The sequence below is a fragment of the Microtus ochrogaster genome, chromosome 7 (genome assembly GCF_000317375.1).
Source record: "Microtus ochrogaster isolate Prairie Vole_2 chromosome 7, MicOch1.0, whole genome shotgun sequence".
NCBI classification, from domain to species: Eukaryota; Metazoa; Chordata; class Mammalia; order Rodentia; family Cricetidae; genus Microtus; species Microtus ochrogaster.
The window spans coordinates 35,856,943-35,868,598 of record NC_022014.1 but is presented as its reverse complement, the minus strand read 5'-3'; the positions used below and the strand labels follow the sequence as shown (position 1 = coordinate 35,868,598).

Here is an 11,656-nt window from a genome sequence, read left to right as displayed (position 1 = left end):
GACACATTAAGGTACAAAAAAATCACAGAAACATCAAATAACACCTGCTGGTCTGGTAACTCTGTAACAACCAACTTTTTAGAGACTATTTCTTCATTCATCTCTCTCAGAAATTTATAGAAGTACCACTATCACACGTAGTTTTATAACACACATGCTATATTCAAATTTTTCTATGTTTATAGTCTCTTCACCCTGTAATCCTTTTTCCTTTTCTGCCTTCCCTCAAGGTAGCTAATATTTATAGCCTGATGTACTTTCTTCTATATCTGTCTTCACGGAAAGCTAGTTACTCATGTGAGTGCATGGTGATAATTAAATTATATGTATACACATGTTATAACAAGCAATTACTCATAAAATTGGGGGAAATTCTGAAATTAGCATATCTATAACTCATCTTAAAAGCTACCCAGGCTGTTCCAAAATATGGACACATCAACAGTTATCTATTTTCCTATTAATTGGCATTTTCTAGTTGTGACTTTTCTGCCTTAAAAAAAAACCAATACTTCAACAAAGATCCTTATTTGTATTCTTACACTTGAGGATGCTTATTTCTATGGAGCAGATTCCCAGATAAGAATGGGTAATTTAAGCCAGGCGATGGTGGCGCACGCCTTTAATCCCAGCCCTCGGGAGGCAGAGGCAGGCGGATCTCTGTGAGTTCGAGACCAGCCTGGTCTACAGAGCTAGTGCCAGGACAGGCTCCAAAGCTACAGAGAAACCCTGTCTCAAAAAACCAAAAAAAAAAAAAAAAAAAAAAGAATGGGTAATTTAAATAGTATAGACTGGGTTGCTGGCAGAAACATAAGCTACACAACCTTTAAGTAAGGGTACATGGCTCCCCAAAACCCTACCCTCAACGAAAGGTTAAATTTTTCCAACTCTATAAAGTGGAAGTTTCAGTTTATTACTTTAAATTTGAATTTCCCTGAGTACTAAGTAGGTTAAAATCTTTTCATAGGCTCATAGTCCTTTTTAGTCTCATTTAACAGATATTCAGTCTAGATTTACATTTAAATACATAAATACTAAATTATCAAAAAATGTCAAACAAATCTAGATTATGTATAACTTAGGCACCAAAGATAGGCTTTCAAATAAAAAAATCAAGAACCTAAGAAGATGAAAAATTTCACTGTAAAAATGAAAACATTGAGACTTTACTATATAGGAGTTTAAAGACAAATGTTAAATTAAGAGAAACATTTGTTACCTATGAGACAAAGAATATAGAAAAATATACAAAGCATTTAAGACAAACCCATAGAAAAACAGGCAGAAATATATAAAGGCAATTAACTTTAATTTGTTGAATGAGTAACATATGAACTATGGATGAAGGTTTTCATTTGTCTATTTTTAATCTCATTTGAATTATTTCTAAGAATATAATTAAATTCTTCTAACATTCATATTTAATTTAGTGTACAGGAGCTAATTAATTTCTACTGATAAGTTCCCTAAAGTTATTAAATACAGCTCACAGGACTTTGTCATTGAATGTTGCTATATCGGCTGAGTTCCTCTCTGATGTCGTTTCTGGTGCACGGCGAGGCTTGAGCTGCTCCTGAAGGCTTTCCCACAGTCAGCACACTTGCAGAGCGTTTCTCCGGTGTGCAGTCTCAGGTGCGCGGTCAGGTGGGAGCTAGTTCTAAAGGCCTTTCCACATCCCTCACATCTGTAGAGCCTTACCCCAGTGTGCCTTCTCTGATGCAGGATGAGGTAGGACTTGGTCCGGAAGGACTTCCCACAGTCGGAACACTTACAGGGCTTCACTCCGGGCTCAATTTTCTGATGCTCCCTGAGAGCTGTCATTTTGGAGAACGCTCTCTCACAGTGAGTGCATTTGCTCGGCTTCTCCCCAGAATGAACCCTCTGATGCACGGTTAGGTGCGACTGTACCCCGAAAGACTCCCCGCACTCCTTACACAGGTAAGGTTTCTCGTCAGTGTGAACAGGCTGGTGTATAAGGAGCGATGAAGACCGTGTGAAGGCCTTTTCACACTCGCTGCACTCATGGGGTTTCTCTCCTGCATGCATCCTGTGGTGGACAGCGAGGCACAAAGAGTTAATAAATGCTTTTCCACACTCATGACACTTATAGGGCTTCTCCCCTGTATGGATTCTCGGATGCTCTGGGAGATTTGCTATCCGGCTGTGCACGAGGCCTGAATTGCTCCTATAGGCCTGCCCACATTCGTTACATGGAAAGGGTTTCTCTCCGGTGTGGACTCTTTGAGGGACATTAAAAACTGTGGTATTCTTGAAAGATTTTCCACACTCACTGCACTTGTATGGCTTCTCCTCAGTGTGGAGCTTCTGGTGGACACTAAGATAGTATTTACTTCTGAAGACTTTCCAACAGTCACCACATTGGTAGGTCTCATGGTTGTGCGTTTGCTGGTGTCGTGCAAGTTTGGATATATCGCAAAATGCTTTCCCACACTGGATGCACTTACAGGCTTTCTCTCCAGTTTGGACTCTTTGATGCTGATTAAGGCGGGCACACTGGCTAAAGGATTTTCCACAGACATTACACCGGTAAGGTTTCTCCCTAGTGTGAGCCCTCTGATGTACCGTCAGTGACGAAGAAGCAATGAAGGTTTTTCCGCACTCACTACATTTATAGGGCTTTTCCCCAGTGTGGACTTTTTTATGCTGACTGAGATATGAGAGCTGGCCAAACATTTCCCCACATTCATTGCGTTCCCAAGGATTTTCTTTAGTGTGAGTTCTCTGATGCTGAGTGAGCAGTGACTTATAACAGAAGGCCTTCTCACACCTGTTACATTGACAGGGCTTTTCTTCAGTACTGGATTTCTTTGTCAAAATGAATTCTGAAGTCTGCCTTATGTTTTTTTGGTCTTCTGTATCCTTGCAAATCATCTTCCCCAAATGGGTATCTGTAATCAAATCTAAATTCTCTGTGAAATTTTCCTCATGTATTTGGCATTTTCTGCGCAGTTCTTCTGCGACAATTTCTGGTTCTGGAAAAGGAGCAGATCCAAGTCTAAAGCCCCTTTGAGTAGCAACAGTTTTCTCTGCTGTGAATCTCTGGCTCAGATGACTCTTCTGAATATTTTGGAGTCCTAATATGCTGTTATTCCATTTCCCAAACCTTCCCATTCTGGAGCTCCACGGGTTATTCTCTGTCAGTTTCTTTACAATGATCTTCTGTGACAAGTCTTTTTCAATAACATTCTCTGATAGTATAGCATCCTTAGTTGAAGACTTGGTTTCCAAGTCTGAGGGAAAGAAGAAAAAGAAATCAAATTGCTTTTATTTCCTAAGCTGGGGAACTCTTACTAAACGGGATTTAAAAAAAAGTAAAAAATGGGCATATAGTGAACATATAGTTTTACTGCTTGATATTTAACTTTATTTTCTAGGAAAATAGAAAGTAGAACTGAGGAGAGGGTGGAGTTGAATAAAGGACCAAATAATGAAATGCTTGTATATATGCATGTGTATATGTATGCATGAGACATGGATCTCAAGTTGGCCTCAAAATGTGGAGCCAAAGATGACCTTGAATCTTCCTGCCTCCACTTCCAGAATGCTGGGCTGATAGCCATGCACCACCACATCTAGCTTACATGTTGTTGGAGACTGAACCCAGGATTCATGCACGCTAGGTATGTACTCTATCACCTGAGGTACAAGTTATACCCTTATATTTCAATTTTATTTTAGTTTTAGAATGGCCAATTCAGTAAGGTATTTTTCTATTAAAAATCATTCAGGAGGAGGGCCAGAGATAAGGTATTTCATGACATGAGCATCTGATTTTATGATATTATCTTTATATGTTGCCAGTTATTCACCTGAGTGGACACTGTTAAGATTTCTCAGGACTCAAATGTTTCCCCACAGTGGCCTCCCCTGGCCACTCTATTTTAAGGAGATGGTGTGTGTATGTGTGTGTGTATGTATGTGTGTGTGTGTATGTGTGTGTATGTGTGTGTGTGTATGTGTGTGTATGTGTGTGTGTGTATATGTGTGTGTATGTGTGTGTGTGTATATGTGTGTGTGTATGTGTGTATGTGTGTGTGTATGTATGTGTGTGTGTATGTGTGTGTATGTATGTGTGTGTGTGTGTGTTGAGTGCCATCCTCAAATACTCTCCATCTCATTTTTTTTTGAGCCAGCCTCTCACTGACCCTGGAGCTCACTGATTTGAACAGACAAGCTGGCCAGCTAGTCCCAGGAATCCTCTTGTCTCCAGCTTGCCACACTGGGATTACGAGCACACATTGTTTCATTTACTGATGCTGGGGACTTCAAGTCCTCAGGCCGGCACAGCAAGCACAGTACCCAGGGAGTCATCTCCCCAGATCTAGGGAAGACAGCCTCGTTCTCATCCCCACTATTCCTTCATATCCTATTCACCTCACAGCTATGAGGCATCACCCAGGCTAGGTTTTTGTCTACTTGTCACTATCTAGTCGTTGAATCAAATGTTTACAATGATATCTTGTTCATTTTTGTTGCCTGAGCATCTAACCTAAGTCACAGTACTCAGGTGTATAATAAATATTAAAAATTATTTTGTTTCCAGTTGATTCCTTGTTTAAATTCTCAAGTAGTTAAGAACACAGAGAAGGATAAAAAGAGCCTTGTTGGGGACCCTGCGGGTGAAGAACACACACATCAGCAGCAAACAGCTCAGCTCAGAAGGAATCAGTGGTGGCCCTTACCGCATTTTCAGAAGAGAAAAAGATGATGGTGAGATAATGAAAAGCGAGAAAAAGCACAAAATTAACTGAAAAGAGCAGAAAGGAGTATGGTATGGAATGTCTTCACACAGAAGGAATAACTGTGAAAATTATGCTCCCAAGAAAATAGGGTTGGACAGGGTTGGGGAATGGAGAAGTTCAGAACGCAAAGAGGGAGTGGAGGTGATGGACACAGGCTGGGGAAGGGACTGGGGTGTTTTCCTTTGAGAAAGCTTTGGGAAAATATTTCATATCTTTGTTCTGTATCCTCCAGTGACTGTTATTGGAAATGAACCCATCTTCCTGGTTACACTCACTCACCTCCAAAGGCAGTTCTTGACATTTCTCTCACCACTGCCCATGGACCTTTCCCACTTTCCAAATGAGATATCATGTCTGGTTTACAAACTACAAGCCCTGGTCAGAGGGAAAAACAAAAAGATTATTGGAGCTATAAACGAATACTGATAAATTCAGTCTCAATTTAGCCTCTGCCTGGGGTGCCCATTATAGGACGTTTCATCATCCAATACAGTTGCCAGCAGATGTACATAACCGTTTAAATTAAAACTAAAGTTAGTTATAATGAAGGAAATTGTAAAGTTCAGTTATTCAGGTGTGCTGGCCACGTTTCATACGCACAAGTGGGTAAGGTACGTGGAATGAGAAAGCACAGCACAATGTCCAGAGCGCAGGGCACAGCGGTGCCCTGCACAGATGGAGCATAGGTGGCCTCTGGGAGTTCAACACTGGCCCTGGTTGGGTGGGATAATCTGAGTTCAGAAGAAAAATGAATACACTCATTCTGTTCTTTCCCTTTATGGAAATGACCAGAAAAAACTGGTCTAAAATCTATGAGGCTTCAACAATTTTCAAGATTCCAAAGAAATATGTGTTTCTTAATCTACAATGAGAAGATTATCTAGTTAAGAATAAAAAACAGCATAAAATAATTTGGCTCTACCCAGATTTTCCGTGTGGCCTTTCTTCATTCCTTGATTGCCCCAGTCAGGTTTCCAGACCAAACTATGCTGGATGTAAAGACTTTCTACCATCTATACTGAGACAGGATCTCTCACTTGAACCAGATTTTGCCAATTTGGTTAAGCTGGATTGACATTAGGCTCTGAGGATGCTGGGAGTACAGGCAGACCAGCATGCCCTTACAGCACACATGGTTCTGGGGACCCCAACTCCAGTCCTCACACCTGTGCAGCAAGTGCCCTGCCTTCAGAGTCAGCTCCCCATTAAAAATGTAAACCTACTTAAATTTGTCATAAGTCTAGCACTATGGATGTTACTACATTCCTGGCATTTTAAGTTTCATTAGGTTTCTATCATGCAAAGCAAGGTTCAGAGTATGTGACTAAAGGGTACTTTACCATTAATGATTATAGTGTGACCACCTGCCAAATTCAGGGCTGCCACTACCAACAGAAATCTCCCAATGGACGCCGCCAGCTCCATGCTTCCATACCTCTCCAAGCATTCACTGTGAACTTCCAATGAGCAGGAAATATAATGACAGACCCAGAGGCAGTAAGGTGCTTGCTCTTTATACCCCTCACAAATGATGGTAGATATCACCTTCACCTGTTGTGTGACCTCAGAACTCTGAAGGGACACAGGGAAGGAACACTCAGTCACTGCCTAGGACCCTCGGCAGAGCCTCAGTGGGCACCGATGGATGAGCTCTTCCCTCATTTACGTAGGGCTGAGATTAGGGCCCCTAATGTCCAGTCATCTTCTTTCACTCTGAGATGGTGACAAACACACATAATGGAGAAAGATAACTGGATATTTTAAAAGTTTTTAAACAATAAGCCTATCAAAATAAAAGCCTCGTAATAATAGGACCTTTAGATACTGCATGCATCTCTTTCTTTCATATGGGGACTAGATCTATTTCTTAGAATTTATCTGTTGCTGGGCAGTGGTGGTGCACGCCTTTAATCCCAGCACCCTGGAGGCAGAGGCAGGTGGATCTCTGTGAGTTTGAGGCCAGCCTGGTCTACAAGAGCTAGTTCCAGGACAGGCTCCAAAATTACAGCAAAACCATCTTGAAAACACAAAATCAAAAACAAAAGAATGCATCTGTCTTGTGCAGGAATTATTATTTGGCTATTTCCAAAATCTGTGAATACCACCTGTTTTCTACAATGGGAAAGTCAGTCCAGGTCTGGGTAGACAGCTGTCTTGAAGGCTGAGTTTGATCTGACACTCGCGGAGAAAATGCAGGTGTGGTGGTAGCACACGCTTCAGTCCTGCTGCTGGGGGAAGGAGGATCCTGATGCTCACTATCCAGACACTGTACCTTAGTTGGTGAGCTTCATGCCAACAAGAGACCTTGTTTCTCTTGGGGCTGGAGAGATGGCTCAGGCTCAGCAGTTAAGAGCACACACTGCTCTTTAGAGTACTGAGTTGGTTCTCAGCACCTACACTGGGTAGCAGCCACCTACACCTCTAGCTCCAGGGGATCTGAAACCCTCTTCCGGGCCCTGTGAGCAAATGCACTCACCTGCAAGTATCCCTACACAGACATGCAAGTATACATATAATTGAGAGAGACAAACAGACAGACAGAAACAGAGACAGAGAGAGCCCCAGTCTCAAGGGAGTTGGACAGAATCCCTGAGGATGACACCAAGTCCCAAGGTTATCCTCTGGCCTCTACATGAGCCCACATTTTCATGTGCACTTGAACACATGTGCACACATAAAATAATTTTAAAAATAAAAAATTAAAAGAAAATCCAGTACAGTGTTGGGGGTGGGTACTAGTAAGGATAAGTATGTCTCAGTTATTATTCAAGGAATATTTCAGGGCCGCTCATAACACTGTTTTCTTCCAAACCTGAGATACTATATCCTTACAAGGGCTTGATTTTCATGACTATCATTAAAATTTACCATATTTTCTAGTAGTGCTTATCCATTTTATATTTTAGGCCATTGTTTAAAATTTGGATAATAAAAACATTTCATGAGAAAATGTTATCCTAGCTTTGTTCTCTTTAAGTCTTTACCTAAAAAACTAGCAATACCCAGCTTCCAGAAAACGGGTGACAGTGTGAGCCACAGCTCAGGAGACAGGCAGGGCGTGATGATCCAGGATGTGTCACTACACAGAGTTGGACCTGCCGTCCACGTACAGCGCTTTGGTGTTCATTCATGCTTTTAGAGGCACCCTTCGACAAGTACACATGCACTATACAGTCTGACAACAAAGATTAATAATCACCAGGACAGGTTTGTACGGATCATCGTGTGGACAACTCCATACTTGCCCATATTACCTTTCTTCCAAGTTGCCACTTCACAGTGACTGGTATAATAGTTTCCACCACATTAATACTCATCCCATACACACTTGGGGACACACACATCTTCAGGGAAACACTAAGATATCCAGTTTTATCTGAGTTTCCGATCTATCTTTTACAACTTTCCACTGAAGTCTAGCACTGCCATTCTTTCCGTCCTAGGGCCTCACCCCTGCACCCCCTTCTCATGGCAGCATTTTCTCAAGTGGACGCTGACTCCCAAATTCCACTTGTGACTGCAACCTAAATCTACTGATCCTCACGAGATTTCCATAACCAACTTTGATAGCATCAATATTCCACTTCTTTCCTTACACAGCATCCGTCTTTTAATATACCATTTGCCTAAACACATTGTATAACTTTTTTAGTTATTGTTTTCTCTTAATGAGACTGTAGTGCCTGACGCCAAGCACCGTGTCTTACACAACTTTCTATGTCATTTACTAAGCTTGAGACATCTTAATGGGTAGAAAATAGAGATCACTAAGCATGGGCAGAAGAACCTGTGAGTTAGGGGAACACACATATGTGTACACATGTGCATGTGTGTGTGTGTGTGTGTGTATGTATACATACCTCCCCCCAATTTCCTGTCAATTGAAGAATATTCCATCCTCCTACCTTAAAATCAATTTCCTCTAAGACATTCCAAAATAAAATTTCAAGACTGGTATAATATTTAAAAATAGCCCAGGATTTTTTGAAAGACCAGATATCCTGCGACTTTATTTCATATGCAGAGTGAAAGGGCCCTGTAGGTGTCCAGGTAGGGAAGCAAACCACAGAGACGTGAGAATGAACCTGCTCTGATTGGCTCTGCCAACCTGGATTAGACGTGGGGCACCTGATGCCAGATGGTTCATTAGCATACTTCAAACAGGATAATTTGAGAGTGGTTTCCATTCACCCCAATTCCAGGTGCACAATAAACTACTGAGAAACCCCTTGACATGGGACCACGTGAGTGGGTTCTACAGCTAGAAGGCCTAGAATCTAGTGAATAGTATAGATATTCTGAGATAGTACAGACAGAGGTCAGCAGGCTATAAAGTACATCACCCCTAAGGATAGGCTTAACTGTGAGCTAAGGATAAGGGGTCTAGGGAGGGCGAGCCTGGGATAAACATTCTGGGGGAGGTCTGCCACCACAAAGAGCAGACCTCCAGAATGTTTACCAGGCCATTAACGATATCCATCCCCAGCCTTCTGGGTGGGAAAAGAGGTGGTCCATTGAGGAGAGGGCTCTGTATTTAACATCCTGATTTCCTAGTGCTCCGTAGGTACAAGGACCTTTGTGCCCCCAACATACAGTGAATCATCTGCTAGATTATAACATTTATTGCGATGGCTCCACTTTTTATGGGTCAAGAAATTTGGTTCTGCTCTCAGCTGAAGGCGTGTGGATGAGGCAGAGAAGCGTCACGATTTCAGGACCAGCACACGTTCTTCAGCCAGTGCAGCATGTCAGGAACAGAAGACCCCAACTTACCAGAGGTCCAAGTGCAAACAACACAGCATCCATAATGTCTGCCACTGTGATCTGCTTTCTGGAAGGGAGGCTGTTCTGCCAAGAGGTGTGAAGGGAAGAGAAGGAAGCCATGAACACCAGTCCTGCCTTGGGAATTTCAGACTCATCAAGCTGATATAAGTTTGTGGCACCCCTACAAGGAAACACACGAGAGCCCTGCAAGGGAACACAGGGAACAAACACCTCATGAGGGGACACAAGGAGCACCCCACACGAGGGATGAGCCCATGAATGACCACGGGGATGAGCTCAATAAGGACCCAGCAAGGAAACACAGGCACGAGCCCAGTGAAGGCTACAGGGAAGATCGCAAGATCAGTGGAAAACCAACTTTTTCTTTTCTTTTTTCTTTTCTCTTCTTTCTTTTTTTTCCATTTTGGAGTTTATAATATTTTGAAGTGTAGTTATAGCTGGTAGCTCAGATACTGTGCAAGCAGCTTTAAAAACACATTTTCATCTAATCTTTAAATCAATCTGATGGGCGCTATTGTTCCAGTCCACAAATGAGGAAATCAAGGCTTAGAAAATTCAAACCACTACTCAAGGCCTTACAGATACACCGGCTTTAAGTCACTTTAATTCCTAAGTTTACACCTTTCCTGCTAGATCAGTTTCCAGAGTGAGGGAAAATAATCCATTTTTCTTTGCTATATCTATCAAATGCTCCATGCTCTCAGTTCTCCTGTCTCCCTGTGAGCAGCGAACTGACTGACATTTTCAGGGGCTTCAACTTCTTGTAAGGGAAGCATTACAATTTTAAGTCAGAGGTGGTGACCTGTTGCCCCCCAATCTCATATTCAAATAAGTTTTAACTTGCCCTTCTTATATGAGGCAAACCTAAATAAAAATCGAGAGTCATGGTGAAGATTAAACACTAGTCCTTTTATACTGAAAGATGGTTAGTGAAGAGGTGGAGCGCTGGTGTGCCAGACATTGTTCAGGCACGCCTGGCATGGATCCTATTCTTCTATTTTACTGAGAAAGAAACTGACTTATACCTAGTAGAATTAGATGTAATTCTAAAAGGGGAGAGAGGTGACTTACCTGGAAATAAATGTCAACCCTTCATAGTAGGGATAGAGTCAAGAGGAAACTCCAAAAACAATTGCTAGTGAGTTTTGAAAAAATAAAAAAGAGAGAGTTATCGCCAGGCGGTGGTGGCCCACGCCTTTAATCCTAGCCCTCGGGAGGCAGAGGCAGGTGGATCTCTGTGAGCTCGAGGCCAGCCTATAACTTAAAGCCTCTGAAGCCAACAGAGCTGGTGAATGTCCAAGCTTTTGTTTGAGAGCAGAGAGGCACAGGAGTGGCCAGGCCCCTCCCCCCAGGATCTCTAACTGCCAAGTTCCACACACAGAATGCTCTAACTGCCCTAACTGCTGGACCCTGCCCCCATCCTACAGAGTGAAAAGTCCAATCTATGGACATGAGATCCCACCGGTCTCCACTCTGGAAAGCTCCACCCTCTTCCCAAGAAACTCTCTGTCGGTTTGCTGCTGTTTATCACCCAAGCAGAGGCGGCCACCCTCCTGGGTTTTTCCCTCCCAATGAATCTCTTTTGCGAGGTTTGTTGTGCGGTGTAACTTTGTGACATTTCTTGGCTTCCGGCTGCCAGGACCCCTTTCTACTGGAGCTCTAATGCTTACACACACTGCATTGGATCTTGCTGATGTTTCTTTTTTAGTATCTCTGTAGCTAAGGTCAACTTACACTGAGGTGGATTGTGGTGAGCCTGCAGAGATGCTGCCAACTCTCTATAAATAGGTTTCTTTCCATCATGCTAACCCCTGAGCATCTTAGAGATGCAAAAACATCGGGAGAAGCAGTAAAGACAGCAGAGAAAAGTTTAAGTGACAGCGCCCTGCATGTGTAGAAAGGGGGTACTTCTAAGACTCATAAAAATGGTTGGGCAGCAATCCAGTATCAGAGGTGGATGACCCCAGAAGGAGTTCTTGGCCAAAGACACTGTCTCCCAGCAGCAGTTGCTGTGATAAAACACACGACCAAAAGAAACCAGTGGAAGAGTGAAAATATTTTGTCTTACATTTGCAGAGAGAGGTTCTATAATGGAGAGGAAGGTAGGG

The 11,656-nt window shown here is 42.5% G+C and overlaps 1 protein-coding gene across 1 annotated transcript; it reads right to left on the bottom strand.

Annotated features, from left to right (window-relative positions):
- Positions 1 to 1,512: 1,512 nt before the first annotated feature.
- Positions 1,513 to 6,188, bottom strand: Znf624 (zinc finger protein 624). The gene is made up of 2 exons (XM_013347050.1): positions 6,104 to 6,188; positions 1,513 to 3,251 (listed from the first exon to the last, which is right to left on the bottom strand). The coding sequence occupies exons 1-2, from the start codon at positions 6,186 to 6,188 to the stop codon at positions 1,513 to 1,515; spliced, it is 1,824 nt and encodes a 607-aa protein (XP_013202504.1).
- Between the last annotated feature and the right edge of the window lie 5,468 nt (positions 6,189 to 11,656).